At 31.8% G+C, this 22,058-nt stretch overlaps 2 protein-coding genes across 2 annotated transcripts in view; one reads left to right on the forward strand and one right to left on the reverse strand.

Moving 5' to 3' along the window:
* Nucleotides 1-1,241, reverse strand: part of rg (rugose) — a 209,974-nt gene extending 208,733 nt beyond the window's left edge. Inside the window, exon 1 of the mRNA XM_067286654.1 lies at nt 673-1,241. Coding sequence (XP_067142755.1) covers nt 673-831 — 159 coding nt within the window. The 5' untranslated portion in view covers nt 832-1,241. The remainder of the gene's footprint in view (nt 1-672) is intronic.
* Nucleotides 1,242-19,328: 18,087 nt separating this feature from the next.
* Nucleotides 19,329-22,058, forward strand: part of LOC136988737 (membrane-associated progesterone receptor component 1-like) — a 28,856-nt gene continuing 26,126 nt past the window's right edge. Inside the window, exon 1 of the mRNA XM_067286698.1 lies at nt 19,329-19,660. Within this exon, the coding sequence (XP_067142799.1) occupies nt 19,357-19,660 (304 nt within the window). The 5' untranslated portion in view covers nt 19,329-19,356. The remainder of the gene's footprint in view (nt 19,661-22,058) is intronic.

The following is a 22,058-nucleotide window of genomic DNA, read 5'->3' on the forward strand; positions in this document are numbered from 1 at the left end:
GTTCCAAATAAATCGGCCGACATTCAGCCAAATATAAAACATTAGGTATTTGGTAGTCAAAAAAGGCAAGAATATTCGGTTTTCCGCAATAGTAACATACAAATAATTATTTAGTATTCGGTCCATCCCAGTAACCATTTAAATTATTAATTTACAGACACCTAACTTTATTTCTTTTTACCATAATCGGTCCGTACACATGTGCATTCTAAGTGTTTTATATTAGCAATTATTTTATTATATATTGTTTTGAATTGAATTATATAGCAATTTTATTTTATGTAATTAAATGTATATATAATTTAAATAACCATTTTATTTTTAAGAATGTTATGCAAGCTAAAGAATAAATTATTGCAGAAAGTTTAGCAATGATGTTCAAATGGCTTCAATGTTTATATACGAACAGTTGCAGCGTACAGGCACACGCCTCTAAACTATTTACATTGCTAATAGGACTACTTTTCCGCTTGTATCTGCAAAATTCGCGTTGTATTTCCACTGTAATTATAAAAAGTGAAATCTGTGGAATCGGTGCGATGCAAAAATGTGTATAAAATGAATTAAAATAGGTAACTAATGGAAAATATTTACTTATGTAAGCCTAACAGAGTGTTGATAGCGAGATTGGCGATAAAAGGTTTATCGAAGTATCGGTTAGCTTAAACTTACCAGATGTAAAACGGTATTGACCACTTCTTTATTGGAAACTTGACCGACTTCCACCAAACCGATTAAAACAGCGAATTTCAAATTGTCATTCAATGGCATTTTAATAACATCCTCCGGCCGTTTCGCTTCTGTCATTACTCCATCTTTTGACGATTCCATTGCGATCTCCTATCCAGGAGATGCCTCCTCGATCGCTTAATATGAAACTTTGAATGATTATGCTGAATAAGCCACCGAAGGTAAACTATCCGAAAGAACACTCCTCGACTGCCATGTTGGATCGAATCTGGACGAAGATATATAGATCACACTTGCAAATTTCCTATAATGTTATTGGATAATATTCATTTATATTTTCATGTCTAATTTAGTCGTCAATGGTTATTATTGTTTTCGGTTTAATTTTTAAATAAATATATTTGCAAGTATTAGAATTTACTACTATTTCTACGTCTGCTATTAATATTAATCACAAAACTCGTAAAATTTCATCAAACGTCAATAGATGGCAACACGAATCCTTAAACGCGGCTATGAAGTTCGTTCTAGTGTATAAAATAGTCGATTTCATCCCCCATTCGACGCCAAAAGCGCCACCATTTGTAAAAGTTACCTTACTCTACTTTCTGCCTGTATATATAGAAAAAAATACGTTTTATCTTTAATTTAAGCTGTAATAAAGTGAATAAAATAGAAATGAACTGATAAATTTATGTTACTTTTTATACATTTCAAACATGCATGCATGCATCTCAAAAAACTAGCGTATATACAGTAACGACTTCTGAATTATACACTATTTTTAATTTTCTAATGAAATATCAATGCATACCTTCATGCATTCGTTGTTTATTATAATTGACATTCTTGAGCAAGCAATATGGAGGCATGAAATAAAGTCTGTTCGGATTGTGCCATATATCTCAACAAAATAAGTTTCCTACTTAAAAAATGTTTGAATTTGAGGTAGTCAAAGTGTATGTATATACAGAATATTTTTTGAGACACTCTCTTTATGAAGTACTGATAAAAAAAATAAATAAATAAATGGTATTGTCTGACCTGTTATTATTTTTATGCATCGAACATAACGAACAAAACACAAACGAATAATGGTGACCCGTATTAATCTTTTATGAAATATAAATTTATATAGGAAGACATAAACTGTTAATCAAGCATGTCAAACACGCAACTTTTCAACAAAGTATTAAAAGCCTACTGATCCTGGAGTTTTACTTGTAGTATGCTTATATATTTATATATATATAATGAAATATAATACTTTTTAATTAAAACGAAATGAATTTAAATAAAAAAGTTTATGGCATAAAACAAATCAATAAGATTGAATTTTTAAGAAGTTGTGATAAATAATAATTAGAAATTTAATTTATCATCCCGACTGTTTTTGACTCACTTCGTTTAATTTACGTAAATAGAGATTCAATATTAAATTACTATATTAATAAACCAGTTTTCTTACGTAAAATACAAAAATATATAAATAACAAATGAATATTTTAGTGCTGATTCGTTTAAAATTAAAGATTTTAACTTTATATATGTCATTCGATAAACAATTTCTGATTTTTTTTTTATAATAGACTAATATATTTTTATCGTAAACCTTTTAAATAAGCGTCGATTTCATTTTTCTGATTTCCATTCATATTTATTGAGAAATCTATATATATAAAAACGAATGTATGTCTGTGTGTGTGTGTCTGTGTGTCTGTCCTTCATGCATTACCACACTATTTATCCGATTGCCATGAAACTTTGGGAAGTTGTTTAATACACTCCCGCGAAGGTTTGTGGCATATGTGAAGACCACTATTTACCCCCTTTCAAAAATATATTTATATATGGATTAAGGCTTTCATGTCCAACAGATGGCGCTAACTTCTGACAACCTAAGTTGGCTTTTCTGTGAGGCATTATGCTTTTCTGTTAGAATGGACTAAAGCAGATCATTTTCTATCTATCTATATAAATAAAATATAACATTTGTTTGTTCCTACCGATTCCTTTTGAATTTTGACACAACGTTGCATTCGAATACGCAAGTGTTTGTATATAATATACACGTCTAAATTCCCCCTACTGGGGGAGATGGACGGGATTAAGGCTTACCGTAAAGAACTCGGCTTCTATTATACTATTTTACATGCGGTTTTTTGCGTTTTTGATTGCATTTTAATAGGTTACGTCAACAGAATATACACTAAAAAGGGATTTTTCGATATTTTCTTGCGACGGAGAGGGACAGGATTAACGCTTACTGTGAAGAACTCCGACTTTTATTATACTATTTTGCATGCGGTTTTTTGTGTTTTTAATTGCGTTTTAATAGGTTACGTCAACAGAATATACACTAAAAAGGGATTTTTCGATATTCCTCAGCGGGGAAAGGGACAGGATTAAGGCTTACTGTGAAGAACTCGGCTTCTATTTATACTAATTTGCATGCGGTTTTTTGCGTTTTTAATTGCGTTTTAATAGGTTACGTCAACAGAATATACACTAAAAAGGGATTTTTCGATATTCCTCAGCGGGGAAAGGGACAGGATTAAGGCTTACTGTGAAGAACTCGGCTTCTATTTATACTAATTTGCATGCGGTTTTTTGCGTTTTTAATTGCGTTTTAATAGGTTACGTCAACAGAATATACACTAAAAAGGGATTTTTCGATATTCCTCAGCGGGGAAAGGGACAGGATTAAGGCTTACTGTGAAGAACTCGGCTTCTATTTATACTAATTTGCATGCGGTTTTTTGCGTTTTTAATTGCGTTTTAATAGGTTACGTCAACAGAATATACACTAAAAAGGGATTTTTCGATATTCCTCAGCGGGGAAAGGGACAGGATTAAGGCTTACTGTGAAGAACTCGGCTTCTATTTATACTATTTTGCATGCGGTTTTTTGCGTTTTTAATTGCGTTTTAATAGGTTACGTCAACAGAATATACACTAAAAATGGATTTTTCGATATTTCCCTGCGGGGGAGAGGGACAGGATTAAGGCTTACTGTGAAGAACTCGACTTTTATTATACTATTTTAGATGCGTGTTTGATTGCGTTTTAATAGGGTACGTCAAGAGAATGTACACTAAGAAGGGATTTTTTGAAATTCCCCTACAGGGGAGGCGTTATACATTTATAATAGATACATTTTGAGCCACAGCAACGCGTGGCTAAGTCTGCTAGTAGTTTATAAACATTAAACACGTCGAGAAATCATTTTTATTTCCAAATTCCACGCGACCGATGAAAACTTAATTGTATACTATTCAAAATATCCTCAGAAAAATGAATTACATGGTTGTTAATATTTTAATTAAAAAATTTACAATTTTTATAAAACCAAAAATAAATTTATAGCCATAAATACTGATCATTTGAAAAGAGAGAGAATTGGCTTTTAGTGTTTTGCCCCTGTACATCATACTTTTCCTGATAATAACAGAGTCATGCCAGTCATTTTCAAACTCCGTTCAGGAGAAAGTTTTTGAATTGAAATAACGTGACTTCCGGTCTAGACCGGAAAATCTGTATATAATAAATCGGGATCTCCTGTCCCTAAGCTTTCCACATTTGATCTCGAATTTCATCTATATAATACATTCTCGAAATTAAGGAAGGACAGATAGTCGGAGCCAGTGGGAATTTATAGGTCTGCAATTTGAAAATTGCAGTCTAATTAGACAATAACTAAAATTAAATTTGCGCGGAATTGTATAAAACTAAGCAACAAGAAATAGTAATCAGAAATTAACTCATTTACGTACAACCGTTTTGCTTTTACAAATGTTTTTACCAACAAAACATTCAAATATCTAATTAGAATATTTTTATTTTCAGAATGAAAAATATAAAGAAACGTTTTTCTTTTCTTTTGTGATATTATGCTATTTAAATATTTCCTATACAACAATACAATTAACTTTATATATATATATATATTAGTGTAAGCCATTTAAATATAACTTTTTTGTATCCAGTCTCCAATATTTAAATTTTGGTTTAATAACATATCTAATATCTACAAACAACAAATAGCTTCGAAGTTTATCAAAACCTAGGCACGTTCCGAGTCTATCAAATGTGTCAAAATGTCATTTGGTGTGACTATGTATGCTCTTAAAAATTACAATACAAGTTCTTCATAGGACAAGGAAACGTGTACAAAAACATACGACGTACATGCTAAAATATTGTTTCTCTGAAAGACATGAAAATGATTCTACACAAAACATAAAATTTCGGAATCGGAAGAAATGAATGTAGTAGTTACTATTGATTTCTTTCAAAGTGCACTACAATCAATGAAAGATCTACGTACTTTAGAAATTATTGAAAGTGTGCTTTGTAAAGCAGTTAGAATTGCTTGACAATTGGATATCAATACTGAGCAATAATCTAACCTATAACAATTCATTGCAAACGAGTTTTACCATAAAAAATCTAAAACTTACTTGCTAAACAAAATTCAATTTCGATTCTTTTTACAAATTGCAATTTTATCAATTTTTAACCCATCTCGTTACTCTAATTGGCAATTTATTGAACAACATAAAGCCTACATATATAGCATTTCGAACGCCAAAGAATGTCACTTGAATCATATGGAGGTACAGAAAATTTCACTCTTAGATCACTGGCAGTGATCTTCCAGATTCTCATGCATTACAGGCAGTGATGCAAATACTTTCCGGTATATCCCATTCCACGAACATAAATCCTTAATTTTCGTTTTTAAAATATCTGAACTGATAAAATAAATACTGTCATTTGCGAATAGTCTTACCATCTTCAGTAACTGTGACGACATGAAAAAGATTAAGATTCTAGTACTGAAAAATTAGGTATTCTTAATAGCTTTAGAGTTTACACCGATAATAAAATATAGTAAACATAGGTTTGGCTAGCTTTTACTCGTATATAACTGCCCTTAAGTTTTACCAACATCTCCGTAATTGCCAGGTCTGAACGTAATAGAAAATGTTTGAAATGATCTCGATTAAAAATAATAATAATAATAAGGTTGATTTCTAATATAAATCAGCTTAAACACACATTAAGGAAAGAATTGTTTAATATAAATAAAATGTAGAAAATTTAATAAAATGCAAAGGATGCTAAAAGCAGTAAAATATAACAAGGACTATCCAATAGAGTATGAATTTTGTGCTAAAAAAAACTGAGAATTTGAAAAACTTTTGTTTATCAAGTTATGATTTTTGCTATGATATATTTCTGTGTTAATTTAAATGTTTATTTAAATTCTTTATTATTTAAAAGTATAACAACATTCTTGAATTTGTGATAAATAAAGATTAATATTTAAACGTAAAGTCCACCTATTTGCCTTTTAAGGATACCGAAACAATTCATTAATCTAGAAACGTTTTCAGCCATAAAAGGCTATCATTAGCTATCCTGACAAATTTTTAATACATACCTATACTCGTTTTTAAAACCTGTTAATTTTAGGTTTTACAATTAAAAGTAATTCGTATGATTTTGACTGCGATTCACTGTATTTCAACTATCGAAACACGAAAATTATATATTAAAAAATCTAGCAACGATGTGTGTAACTTTCCCGGCAACATTTAAAATTGCGTGTGGCACAATCTGTTATAATATTTTACTTAAAACATTTTTATATTATTATTATTATTATTATTATAAAATGGCAAAAAAATTTAATTTTGAAGGTAAAGATGAGTTTTATTAAAATGTTGTAAATGCCAATAACGAGTAAAGTCTTCATTAAGTCCTATCCCACTCAGACCCACCAATGGCCGAGTGGATAAAACTATTAAACACTGGTAGGTTCGTACCTCACCAACGGGCTGGCCATGTGGAGTTTTCCGGGTTTTATTCGTGTTTATAACACCTAAATAGGGACCAGTTTCCCATGGCAGATTACTCACGTGTCTCGTTGGCATATACAAGCAAACCGATCGCACACGAGATATACACATGACCATTTCTATCACTCCACTCTTCGATCTTTAACCACCAAAATTTAATAGCATCATTCCCACTAATACACAAAATTACCTACAGCATCTCAGAAATTTTCGACAAAAAGCATAGGAATTATTAAGCTTCGAAGCGGGTGAACAAAATCGGGCTCGCACAAACACCAATACATACAAAAAACCCCCCAACTTATTTTATTGCATGTCTCAACGTTTCAATGTCAAATAGAATTTTCGACATTGTAAATTAGTTTTTCCATTGCTGTTTTCGAAGATGCAAACTTATTTCTCGTTTAATTGTTTGAATCTCTCTCTATTTTCGTTTAACCTTGAATCGAGATTAAATTTAATCGTTCTAGACGTAAAATTTTCTTAAGTTAATTTTAGCAAAAAAAAAAAAAAAAAAATTAATAATAGCAGCGAGAATTTTCGAACGAGAAGTTAATAGCGATCGATCGATTCGAAGTCCATCGAATAAACGAATCGATCTTTTTGCTTTTTATTCTCGAATTTTTGTGGTCGAGAATGCTGCGGTTCATTTCGTTAAACATTGACCAATTAGACCTAAAATGCCAATTGATTTTTCTGTATTTGCAGATAATTGTGTAATTTCTCAGAGTAGCGGTGCCGAAACATTTCGATTGGACGACCAAATTTTGCATAAGTCGTGGGCTAATGGGCCACAAATATTTTGTATATTCCGAATATACAAACAGTAGACTTTTTCTATCATTTATAAGTAATATATCATACGTTTATTCGGATAAACGTGTGTCGCCGGGCTGGATTTGGTCCGAAGACCGTAGTTTGGACAACACTGTCTTAGAGGATAATTTTATCATTTTTAATGATGTTCAACACGATAATAATTTTTATAAATACTGTAGAAGTTTTGTGCAAATGTTGTTTCCCTTTCCTTTAACAAATGTACAACAACATTTAAGAGCATTCTATGATGTGAGAGTGTATCAAAGGTTATTTATAATTAATATATACAGTATACAGTCAAACCTGTTTTTGTGCGGTCTTTTTCTGTGCGATTTTTATTTGTGCGATTTGTTTTGTGCGATTTGTTTTTTATTTGTGCGATTTGTTTTGTGCGGTATATGAAAATTTCAATCAAATTGGAACGTAATTGACTCCTGTAAAATTTTTTAAAACTCTATTGGATGTTTTCTATGACATCAGCAGGTTTTTTAATTTTTTATACAGTAAAATTTTTTCTCATACGTTTTTTTTTGGTTCCCTCTTATTTTAATAGCATAAAAATCATAAATATTATGTTAGATTTGAACAGACGCGGTAAGTTAGCTCCCCTCCAGCTTTAGACTGCAGGTATGAAATTTCATGCCTTGTTAAATGAAATAACACTTCTTGCAGCTATATATTTATCAAATAAAATCATTATTTAACGATTATTTTTAACTTTTTAATGTTAGATTCGTATTTAAGTGGAAATAATTAATTAATATAAAAAATAAAATTCTTAGAGGATTTTTTCCCCATTAGGGATTGCAGAAAAAGGCCCAAGGAGTTAAAAAACCAATTCCTAGTTATTTCGTATGGTTTTGAGTTATTTTCTACGTGAGACTTTTTTTATGCGGTCCCTATTCACCGCATTAAAAAAAAATATTTGTTTAATTGTGTTGCGAAAACTATTTTTTATAGCCACTCGTAAAGTTTCGTGCGATTTTTTTATGCGTTTTCTTTTATGCAGTCCCTATCCCCCGCACAAAAACAGGTTTGACTGTATATGCAGTTATATCCAGCAAAATTTTGTTGTAAGAAATTATTGTTAAACAAATAAATAAGAAAAACTAAAAAGGGTGTAACTTTATTTATATAAAATTTTTAAAGAAGTAATATTAAATCACTCAATAATTTGGGGGAGTTCTTCCATTAAGTCAGTCTAAGGTCTTATTTTTCTTGGTAACATATTTTTTTTCAAAATGCGAATCCATTTTTAATAATGAAAAGTTGTGAGTTAGTTAGATTGTTACAGCATTTATAGCATTACAGATAGCATTACAGATCTTTCTACGGATAAATTGTAATATAGAGTTCATGAATTTTAAAACAGTATAATTCCAGACAAGTCCTTTTTAAGCATTTTTGAAGTCTAGTCCAATTTATTTAGTTATATTATACAATATAGATATAGTACAAAAGTATCAGTAGCGAGTAATGACATCAGGTACCTAAAAAGATTATAGACAGTATTTCTCGACCTTTTACTCATTGCGGACTGATAAAATTACAAACAATTTTACGTGGACCAGTAATTATATGCATGGCCCCCACATCCTACAGCGGGGCTCCAGACCAGGATAATTGCGAGCCTCTCTTCCAGGAGGTTAACGACTACTTTTGGTCAAATTACTTCGTCCCCCTTCCGCAACACCCCATTCTTCCTATCGGATCCACGGTACAGTGGCATTCGAATAGAAAAATTACACAATACGAGGTTACTGGCGTGCACAAAATATGATTTAAGTGATTTTCGGGGGTGCAGAGTTTAACTATTTAATTCGTTTTTTGCGAAGTTTGATTGGTTGGCAGATTACCGTTTGATATTCCGCTGTAAATAACACAAGTTCTTAAAGTTAACATTAGGAAAAAATATAACTGAAAAAAATTAAAATCCATAAAAATATTACTGAATAGTTTGGTCTAGATATGAAACATTGCATTTGACATGCAATGTGACATTACAAATTCAATAATGTATTCCAATAAAGACTTTCTTACTTCGTATATAATAAAAAGAATCAGGGGGCAAATCTAAATTTTTCGGAGCCTAGGGCTTATTGAAGTCCAATGAAGCTCTACTTTTTCTTAATACAAATAATACTATACATTATCGTTAATTATCACATTATTAAGACCGCTCTCACGCAAGAAAAATCACTACGGAAAAGTAATGCGGAAAAAGAATACAGAAAAGTAATTCTATACTGGCTCTGTGCGAAATATACATCGTGTCCTCGTCAGATCCGAAAAAGAATTTAATTAAGCAATCGGATATTATTGTAATGACGTCACAGCCGATATGGCCGAGATGGAAAAAAACACTATTGTAGGATTTAGTTGGCATGTCTGCGTGTCAATGGATGAGAGTCTCTTTTACAGACGATTGCATAAAATTCCGATTGCTCTTTTACTTCACATACTATATTCTTTCGAATCATTCAGTTTACTTACAAGTGCTTAAATTCTTTTACGGATCTGACGAGAACACGATGTATATTTCGCACAGAACCACTGTAGAATTACTTTTCTGTATTCTTTTTCCGCATTACTTTTCTCGCGTGAGAGCGGTATTAAGAAGAAACGCATGGAAATTATTCTAATCGTAAACACCAGAAATCAGTGACAAGTCGCCAAAGATTTGACAAGCTGCATTTAGACTTCGCACCCCTCCCCTCACCCGCGGCAATTTGGAGAAGAATTTCCTGCGGAAAACGGAAATTTGAATACGAAAGAAAAACTATTTTATATTGATTTTATTTTAGATATATTTCAAATATTCAAGTCCCAAATTTTATTATTTATTACAAAAAATATTGCGTGTTCCTTCCAATTTAAATTTCGGCATTTGGTTCACAGGAAGGAGTTGAAAATGTTTTCCTAAGCCTACAACAAAATAATAAAATTGTTCTTCGGGCGGATAAAGCAGAATAACTTAGTTTAGTTGCTAACGAATGGGAAAGAATGAAGATTTTATAGAACTAGAAGAGGATTCTACAACTGAAATTCTATCAAAGAGTAGAACGCCTATTTTAAAAATTACATTCAAAACTCATAAACCCGGGGGAAAATGTAGACCGTTAGTAGATTTTCGCAATTCTATTTAGAAGAATATCTTGAAAAGAAGTTACACGGTGGCCCGTACTCGGATTACAAGAAAACACGGGCAGATGCAGTTAATTAATTAACGGAATATTAAGTGCGAAGATCTGTTCGAGTTTAAATTAAAAAATACCGAATCACCTTGGTTTATACATTGCAGTAAAAATAACATTACAATTTTATTTCTACAACACCATGCATATTTACGGAAATTTGCAGAACATGTAGCGATTAAAAATAATTATAACTTAATTTGAATAGCAGAATGCTAATAAATTACGTATGCAACGACGACGTCACATATAAAAATAAAAGAACAATGTTACGCGATCGCGATTGATGTCAGACAGGCCCAAAATATCGGTGTACATTCTGTCGCGATTGTACCTTTATAAGTTCAGGCTTAGTTAACATTAGTGTTGTGTTGTATTCCAGAAACACTTGGCAAGTTTTTCTATCAAACATCTTTATTTAGTTTAAACTATCGTTTGTATATTCATTTTTTTGCGTAAGTTTTCTCTACTGTAATAGATGAAAAAATATATACTGCATTATAGTTGACTGAAGAGGGGCAAAGCCCGAAATGTGTACAAAACAACGTACCGTATCGACTAAACTAACTAAAAATACTTGATGGAAAAACTTGCCAAGTGTCTTTGGAATACAACACAACACTAGTGTTTACTAAGCCTGAATTATAGAACGAGACACGGTTTTATCAAACAAACCTTTGTAAGTTATTTTCATATTTTACATCTTTGTTTTAAAAAAAATTATTAACTGTATGCTACAAAACAGTTTTATTGTTTGTAGCTGAAAGACTGAAACTCTTCAGTCTTTGGCGAAAACTGTAAACTGCAATTTTTAATTTAAAATATGTGCTCTCCAGTGGCGTAGCGTAGTGGGGGCGGCAGGAGCGGCCCGCCCCGGGCGGCACTTATAGGGGGCGGCAAAATTTCACAATAAATAATAATATCTTGTAAAAATACCTAAATAAGGGGGCGGAGGAAAATTTCCTCCGCCCCGGGCGGCTGACACCCACGCTACGCCGCTGGTGCTCTCCACCATAAATTAGTAGTGGCTTGCCACTGTACGGTACATCATACTTTTCTTTTAACAATAGAGTCGTGCCGGTCATCTATCTAACACCTTTCAGGAGTTAGGCACCTTTTGAATTGAAATAACATGACTTCCGGTTTGCATCGGAACCTCCTGTCCCGATATGCGATAAGGTTTCCATATCATAAGGTCTTTCCTCTATCTAAGTCCGTTCTGGAGATGAATGGAAGACAGCCGGACAGGCGGCGACAGTGGGAATTTATAGGTGTACAGTACAATTTTTTCAAATGCAGCCCGATGACACCAGACATTTAATCAGCATGCAAATATGATAAATGAAACAAGAGCAAAGAAGAAAGAAACGCAAGAGACGTCGGTGTTCACGGATACAGAAAATTTTGTTTAAATAAGAAAATTGCCGATTGAAAACTAATTTTTAAATATTTAATATGATCTAAGTCGAACGTGTAAAATAATAAAAATATCTTGCACTACTACAAGTATATATTATTTTGGTACTGCATTAAAAACATTAGAAAAAGTTTATCGTCCCTTATCTATAACACTAAAATTCCATTGATGAGTCATCAGTTTTCATTGTTGTAATCTATATGGATGGCGTGGTAACCTAAAGAAAGAAAATATTTTTTAAAAAGAAAAGTGATATCTTTAACTGATTAGTTAGAAATAGATAGGAAATGAAAAGTTGAAAATGATTTTTTAAAATAAAACTGTTGGAGTGTTAGAACAATGAAAATTAAATAAATAAATATAGTATATAGTTCAATATCCAGCTTGTTAGCAATATTTATATAAAATTATCCAAAATTTTATTATGGTTACGAATTTAATATAAGCGGAACAACTTTCTTGCTAAATATCTTGTTTCTCCATTTTGCAAAAAAAGTGCAGTCTACAAATGATGTAAACATGTACAACTTTTGCTGTTATAACAACTCTGTAAATGACATTTTCACATCCCACTTGCTAGAAGTTCTAAATTTACATGCCTCTTCGTAAAAACCGACGATTTCAGTCTTGTTTCTTAAATAAAAAAAAAAAAAAAAAAAAAAAAAAAAAATTGAAGTCGAATCGATAATCGTGCGTTACAAAAAATAAAACTGAAATAACTAAAAACGCTACAAAAACCCCTTTAAAAATACACACGTACTAACGCAACTCTCGCCAATTTAGCGTACACAAGGTCTATAAACATGAGGTCAGAACACCAACGTTCCCTACGGAGCCGCCATTTTGGATCAGCAGTTCCCAGATCACGGAATAGATTTCATGCTATCTACGTGCTGTAAACTGCGCGTTACTTCGAGTTCGAGCCACAGAATTCCTTTTATAATTTCAAATAGAGTATTTTTCATTTATAAGTTACTCTTGACACATAATTGAAGGCTTTAACTAACCTGTAAGTAGATTTCAAAATAAAAAGCCATGTCAATGGTTCGTATAATAAAGTGCAAGGATAAATTTATTTAGTTTTAAAATGCAAAATTAGAGAAATTTGAAGATACTTGTTAAAATAAGAATTTATTTAGTGTACTATATTCACACGCGCTTTTACATTATTACACAAACCGCAAACAGGAGCTCAGATTAAACATTTTTTAAAATTAAAATTAGATGAAAATAAAAGAAAACCATTCTCACAAACTTTACATGTTATGTAAATTAAACCTTCAAAAGTACTTGCACGAGATAATAACTTCCTTTATTTAGGAACTTTCTTATGCATATAAACTAAATTTAATTATTTTTATAGTGAATTAAATAAATATATTTATAAAAATTTATTAAACAGTAGACAAAAAATAAAAATATCTACTTCAACTTTATTTATTGTTATTTTATAATAAAATAATTATTAAGCAACAATTATTCATTAGAATATGCAAGTTGTAGTATGTTACATTATTCTCAATTATTATGAGATATTACTTTAAATGGTTAAAAGTTCTAATTTCAATTACTATATTTTATTTTAAATTTTAAAGTGTTTTTTGTTCACAAACAATATTATAACATTTATTCTCTTTAATAAATCTGTTATACTAATTTTTCTGTTATTCTGTTTAATAAGTTACATGATGTTGTTACACAACCTGTCAGAAAACTAAAAAACTTTACCACAAACAATGTATAGACTATTACTGATCTGAGAATCATCTTTTAATGTAATTTAAACAGGGTTAATTAAAACCATTTAAATGATGCACTCTTCAAACATTTTATAATAAGTATTAAAAATTAAAGCAGTTTATATATTGGTTATTGATTATTGATTAGTGAATATTTAGTCAAAATAATTGATTAGTGAATATTTCTTATGTGGTTCTTGTGATAAATATATTTTTGAAATCTGAAAAAGCAATGTTTAATGTCTTAAAAACATTTATTAAACCAAAGCTGCACTTATTTGGAGATAATTCTCTTTCTCTTGGTGTTTTTCTTCTTAATTACAGACGGGGTGGAGGATTTGCAACATCAAAAAGGGTCGGAATTGCATTCCATTTCAATAATTTTTCTTCCATCCACTCTTTTAAGTTCAAATTGTGAATCCTCAAAATGTATCTAAAAAATTTAGTTACATTACATTACAAAAGTTATTTTAAATACTTCGTAAATTTATATTTTCAACATTATTTTATCTGTTAACCTCACACAGTCTCGAATTCTCAATTGGTTTTCATTTATCAATAAGAAATCTAACTGAGATTGAAAGAACAATGGGCTTCGCTCTAGAAACATCGTACACAACGTCAAAAGGATCCAAAATGACGACTGCCGCGATGCATCACGGTATCGTGTCTAGACTTTATGTTTACAGACTTTGATCGTACGGGACAACCAGAACACTGCCCTATCGGAAGCAGTTGTCTCCAGAACGAAACTGAAAGGTTAGAACAATAGCAGCTCTCCAATCAGTTTATCTAGCAACCATGGTTATATTATATGTCGTTGATTTATTCTGTAACGGATAATTTTGGAACTAAAATTTTTCTTTGCATTTGTCAAACAATTCTGCATCAACAACTAAATGTTTACTAGGAAACAGCTATATCATTTTTATACTTTTCCTGTTTGGACTGCAATTTGAAAAAATTGTAGACCTATAAATTCTCACTATTGCCCTTAATCTCAAAAACAGAGTTAGATAGATGAAAGCCGAGATCACATATGGAAATATTAGGAATGGAGGCCCCGATTAACTATATAAAACATCCGGTTCAAACCGAAAGTCACGTTATTTTAATTCAAAAATGTTCCACGAAAGGAGTTAGATAATGACCTGCACGACTCTATTGCTAACAGAAAAGTATAATATATAGTACAAGGGCAAGACACTATTCATTTGAGGCAGATAGCATATATTTTATTTACATATAAAATTCTTCTTATTATATATGAACTAAGAAAGCCTTTATTGGAATACATTATAGATTTGGCAAAATCAAATCTGACAATTTCTAAATTATGACAGATGCAATGTGAGAGACTACTTTAATATTTCTATGGATCTGACTCAGATTCAAACTTGGTTTTCTAGAACGGCAGACACATGGCTTAGCCATTTTGGCCTATCAAACTGCTTTACATACATATTTTAAATGAAAGCAAAGTAATTCATTTATCATTGGCCAAGCATGTATCAATATTTGCAGGACTTTATGATATGGAATAAAATCACTTAAATTAAAAAAAAAATTCTTGATTAATAACAAACTTTTATTTCATTTTTCTAAAAGATATAACAAGTATACATAGGTGTATGTTATAATCGTAAAAACCGAAATAAAGTAAAATTTCAAATATAATGCGATGATATTCAAGTTCTTGTATATATTCAATACTTTAAAATATAGTAATAAAATTAAGATATTAACAATCAAACTATTAAACTCCATTAATTGTTGTTTGACGAGAAGTCAAACAACAATTAATGGAGTTTATATTTTGATTGTTTCATATTATATTTTGATTGCGTATTAGCTATATACATTAATATCCCGTATGAAATCCGTCTGAATCTTAATTAATTAGAATAATTCGAGTTCATTCGTCGTCTCGTTTCCTCTATTTTCACAGATGTTTTGTGTTATGGCAGTAAACAGAACAGTACAGATTTTTATAAACTAATTTCTCTATCGAACATTAAAAATCGCCGAAAAGATTAAAATTATTATATATAATAAATAGAGATTATAGAGATTTTATTATAACATTCTGACTTTGAAAGAATTAAAACAATCATTTTTGCATTAGAAATTTACAATTCACATTAGAATAGGAATATTTCTTAATTAATGCAAGTTCTGTTTTCACATTTTTCTTTGCAGAATGGATAATTTTAAAGAATTGAAGAAGTGGCACACCTCGTGGCACACCAGAGGATGGCGCCTCGTCTTTGCCTCGTGTAATACGGGTGCTTCCGAAAGATGCGGAGGATTAGTCGCATACACCCGACGTCAAACGGGTGGAGGTCATAACTCCGGATGACAGCGTCTCTCGTCCATTACCTGGAGCGGCGATATCCCGAAGTTCCGGAATGAACTGTGGTGACACGGTCACGTGAGACGGGACTGGACAGAAAGGAGTCCGAAGAAATGGTGGAAGAACCGTCGAGCTGTAAAAGGTCTTGGAAGAAAAGGTTGTTTTGCTGCTGGAAAACATAAACTATTTTTCTGCCGAGACGTTCTTACGCGGATCTCGACTTTCCACCGAAATGTGACACAGCTACTCCGAAGTGACCTTTTACCCGATTATGGCCCTTTTACCGGGAATTGATCTGTCACTCGGCTACAACTTGACAAATCAAGTCACAACCGGACTTAACTTTCCATCCCAATTTACGAACGGATACTTGAACTTCGACAACATTCGAGATTCGTTCTTCCACTTCGGTTAAAATAAATAGAACAACGACAATGTCCAATGTGACAACAGAACATTAAGCAGTGTTTTCGTGTTTAATAAAAGACTGTTACGCTGTTGTTTAAATGACTATAACTGGCCAAGGAAACATTTCGATCGGTGTTCTATTAGTAAAACATTTCACTACAGAATAATGCACTACTGGAGGAAACCATTTCCACGTTAAACTTTAACCAAAAATACAACTTGCAATGGAATGTGTCCAAAGCAGAATTATAATTACTTCAACAATTAAATTTGTACATGAAATTTTCATGACTGTGTATAAATTTTTACATTTAATAAAACTTATTAAATTTCATATTAAGTGTTTAAAGTTTCGGGTGTACTATAGATTACTCTCTATGGAATTTCAGGACTTTGATTATATATTGGAACTCAGGGGACTGAGACGAGTTCAACGGTACCCTATTTTTAGACCGGAGACGAAAAATAAAAAAGTTATCATACTTTTTCACTTACCATACTTTTTTAATGCTCTCATGAAGACGGCACCGTAGTTGCTAGTACTGCCATCTTGCGGTAAAGTCTGCAAACCATGACGTCAGACTACGGTCATCTCCCGGAGGGTTAAACCAAGGCCTTGGTTAAACACGCGATACTAGAGCGGAGAGAGCGACGCGACTTCCGATCATCGCGCGATCGCCATTTCGGTTAATGTTACTTATGGCAGCGAACATGGCGGCCCGACTGATCTCTCGTATGGGCGCCACCACACGCCTCCATGTGCTAAACTAGTGATCGATTCACGGTAGTTCTTGAACAAAGTAAAAAAAGGGGGAAACGTCAACTAAAGGCAGTGGCGTAGCGTGGGTGTCAGCCGCCCGGGGCGGAAGAAAATTTCGCCGCCCCGTTATTTAGGTATCTCAATTTAAAAGACTAAAATATACAGTAATTCTAAAGAACTTTTCAGCAAGAACAATCATCATTATTGTGTATTGTACCGGTTTCAAATTTTTTACAAGATATTATTATTATTTATTGTGAAATTTTGCCGCCCCCTAAAAGTGCCGCCCGGGGCGGGCCGCCCCTGCCGCCCCTGCCGCCCCTGCCGCCCCCACTACGCTACGCCACTGACTAAAGGCAATTTTAACGGCAAGCGACGGGACTCCCGATCGCGATAGCGAGGCCGACTTAGCGGAGAACGACGCGACTCCCTATCATCGCGCGATGGCCGGAAAAAAGTATGATAACTTTTTTATTTTTCGTCTCCAGTCCAAAAGTAGAGTATCGTTGAACTCGTCTCGGTCCCCTCAGTTCAGATATATACCCAAACACACGAAATTCCATAGGGAGTAATCTATAGTATACCCAAAGTTTCGATATATATTGAAGTTGCATATTTTTACATTAATTTTTTATTAGCATAAAATTCAAGAGTTGTTTTGAGAGGCATCGACGTATCCAGAAACGTTTGGTGAGAGCCTAGTTATAATCATGCAAATATTTATGTTATATATTCTATATTCACAATGATGTTATTATAAATTTTGATCCCTTAAGCAAAATACTGTATCATAAAAAACTTTCCATATAAGTACAATGTATAAACAATGATAGTATCAACAATTGTTTTAAGTTAGACTAGATGAAGTAACAGTAGTCAGAAATATCCAGTTTGTCCAGTAAATATCCAGACTGATTTTATTGCTTTACAAATGATTTACTTGTACTTGAAAAGAAATCGTAAACACTGTTAAACATAATCCCTTGCCATTTTCAAAAACTTTTTTTTAATAAAATCACCACTTCCTGTATTATAGCAACAGAATTTTTTGGTTGACCTCAGAACTGTTGAAGAACTGAATCAGTTACTTCATCATCAGAATCTAACCCTTCCACATTAATGATGACATAGGAATTTAAACAAAATTTTTAAATTGCTAGTTTAAAAATTTTAAATTCTTAGAATATATAATAGGCAACGAGCTAGAATACACTACATAGAGTGGCTGTAGCGACGCCATACATTGAATACACGTCCGCCATTTTCCTTTTAGTCAAGGAGGAGTGACATTTGCATTGTATAAAGGTAACTATCTAGAATATTTTAACTCGTTGTGTAAAAGTGTGCAATGAAAAGGAAGAGTTTTAACCCTTGACTGAGTTGGTGCGAGTCAAAATGACCCGACTTAATTTGTTTTTAATTTTGAATGTAAATAATAAGACATTTTTTCTTTAACCCTTTATTTAAACGTTTCTAAACAAGACGAAATATTCTGTAGCGATAAATTAAATGCATTTCTAAACATTCTTAATTTTACATTCCCGGCTGTTATATATACATAATAAGGGAAAGAATTAGACATTTTTGACCTTTTGAGACCTCCTTAATTCCCAAAATGGAAAAAGGTCTGGAAGATTCGCATGAGAACCGCAATTTCTCTACCGTGGCTCTAGAATCAAACGACAAAAATTATGCGAAAATAATACAGGTTTTTTTAAAACTCTTTCTGCCCTGTGGGCATTAAGAGGGCTTCTTTTTTAGCAAGCCCATTATGAATTCACAATGGGGCGGCCGGGTGGTGTGAATCTAGGAGCAACTTTACTGTTTTGCAGTTTATTATTTTTCAGTTTACTTTTTCCATATTTTTAAAAATGTAAACATATTCAAATTACATATTATTCATATCAATATTAAATATCATATTGTATATGTATACGGTATGATATTTAATATTGTATTTAAATTCAACTCTTTTATGTATGCAATTTAAATGACATATTATTATATTTAACTCGATATGGTAAAGATTAAATAATTGTTGCGAAATAATGTACTTTTGAAACTTGGCGTTATCAAATATCTAGAGGGTGTAGAAAACATTTCTATTTCAAAATGGCGGACGATGTAGAAATAAAGTCGGAGTCGTGGATTAGTTTAATTATTTCTGAAATCATCTACAGTCCAATAAATTTAACTTTATTAATGATCTGTGTTATATTAATATACAAGTTATGGCCTGGAAAAGAATCAAGCTCGCAACCATCAGAAAAACCCGAATTACCGCCTCTAAAGAAGCAGGATATGACATTGGAAGAATTGAAGAAATATGACGGGAAAAATGAAGATGGAAGAATCTGTGTAGCTGTTAACGGAAAAATATTCGACGTCACTCGAGGAAAAAGATTCTATGGTCCAGGTAATGTTGTGTTGTGTTTTTTCAGTGTTAATTCCTATGACTCTTGTTAACTGCTCAGAAAGGATAATGTTTATTTATTATTATAGAATGAATAATTATATAGGAACCGGGTAATGAGTATTAAAATATGATATTTCTTATTACTTGCATTTATATTTGTGAAAAACAAATGCATACAATATGCAAACCATGATTTTTCTGTGTGAAATTATATACTTATAGGGAAATATTGAACAAAATATACTATTAGTGCAAAAATGTTTGTCATTGTATATGCAGAAATATTTATTATTTCACAAATCAGATGAAATAATAAAATATTTTAAAATTTTTGAAAAATTCTGGAAAATAAAATAGCAATAAATATTTTTATTTATTTTATGTGGTCGTCATCGATTACATCAAACTTTTGAAAGAAAACACTTACTGAAAACATTATCAATTTTCTGTTTAACAGTTTTTCAAGAAAAAAATTTATTCATTCTTCAAATTATATTTGAAGAACATTCCAGATATGGTTTTTTGGTACTTTTCTGTTAATGGGCGCCAGCGATGTGTACGGCAACAGGTAAGATTCAAGCTGGCAAATGAACCCAGAATTGGGGGCGGTTTCGCACCACCCCAGAATTGTTGAACCTTCATGAGATATTCACCTCCAAAGGTCAATTTTTAACATATATCAGTATACTGCCTATTCTACATGCTTTACATGAAGACGTGTGCTTCGGTGCTCACTTCCGCTTGCACCTCAGTGCCCAGGTGGGGTGAGCACCCACACCCTCTAAAACTATATAACATCAAGTACTCCACAAGCTGTCAAGTGGGCTACTTGAAGCTGGCACAGTTATGTGGGCTAAATAGTTAAATGTAATAGTCTTACGAATGATAGTATCGCGTATTGGATTAAAGTTACAACTGGCCTCCCATTACAGAAAATAACCGGTTTTTTTTTAATCAGGAATCTATCAAGAACAAAAAGTTCTTGCAGCTTTTGGAGATAAAATATACAAATGTAAAAACAAAAAATAAACCAAAATATTTTTATTTTAGAAAATAAGCACCTTCACAAATAATAATTTCCTAATGAGATAAAAGCGTATAAATATTATTCCTAAAAATTTTCTGTTTTGGAGCAAAAAAAAAAAAAAACAATTCTATTTCTAACCTGTTTCAAAATGACCATCTGTGTTATATTATCCAGTGGTATTACATGTTTCATGTTATTTATGTTGGAGTGTCTTGTATACAGTTATCATTATATAAAACCTATTTATAATACTTCTTACACATGTACACTTACAACATACATCGTATATGCTGTACATCTTGATCTCTTGACCCCTTAACCAGGTAATCAGTGTGTCCCCTTAGTTATGTCATATCTCCCCTTTTTTTCTAAATAGTCTTTATATTTTAATGTGTTTGATTACTCTTACATGGAAGTTTTATGGATTTCTTGGAGATCAATCACCCTACTCTTACCACTAATTTGGAAGAAGACATGTCGGAAGTAACAAGAAGCTTTCTCTTGTTACTTGTGATGTGTCTTCTTCTAAATCAGACTCAGACTTCTCAGACTTGACTCAGACTGTTTCAGTCTGATTTATATGTTTGTCCTATTTTTTCTTTTAATTCCTGATGGTTGTTCAATTGAAATGTAATCTTTGATTCTCTACAATTTAAATTTATACTTATATGGCAACTGACTTTAGTTTACTTTTACACAAATATAAATGAATTTCAATTGTTCAAAAATGGATATTAGTAGCTGGTCCAATAGGAGGGTGCAATTTCTTCCTTTCAACCTGACTGTACCACTAAGAAGCATCATAATTACACTTTAGTCTGATTTCAAGGAAAATCTTTTTTGATCAGTTTGATCAACTCTATTTTCAATGTATAAAGATAAGGTACAAATCTTACTAGGTAATTGACTAATTGTAAAAATCTTTTTTATATCTTTACATTTTGGTGTGGGCATACTTTTGTGTAGCTTTTACTTTTCAGGATCAGATTTGCATTCTTCAGTAGTTAAAATATATGATAATTTATCTTTGTTTCTAATAACGACTTTTGTTTTTTGTTAAATTTAAGATTCATTTCTCTTACTTTGTCAAAAACTTCTTTAAGTCTAAGATTATGCTTTTCTATAATATTACCCCAAACTAAAATATTAAAATATAATTCTGTTCTTTGCATGGTTTCAAATATGTATTTTTTCTGCTGCTGATTTATGCCAAAAGAAGCTTGAGGAATTTGAATTGAATTTGAATTTAGAACCCAAAGAGGTGTTCTAAATGTAGTCAAATTAATAATATATAAACATCTCTAAACCTGATAGTTATATTAAAGCTGGAGTAACTAGTATACTAATATGGTTATATCCAAAATATGTCTG

The sequence above is a fragment of the Centruroides vittatus genome, unplaced genomic scaffold (assembly GCF_030686945.1).
Source record: "Centruroides vittatus isolate TY-2023 unplaced genomic scaffold, ASM3068694v2 scaffold_386, whole genome shotgun sequence".
Taxonomy (NCBI): domain Eukaryota; kingdom Metazoa; phylum Arthropoda; class Arachnida; order Scorpiones; family Buthidae; genus Centruroides; species Centruroides vittatus.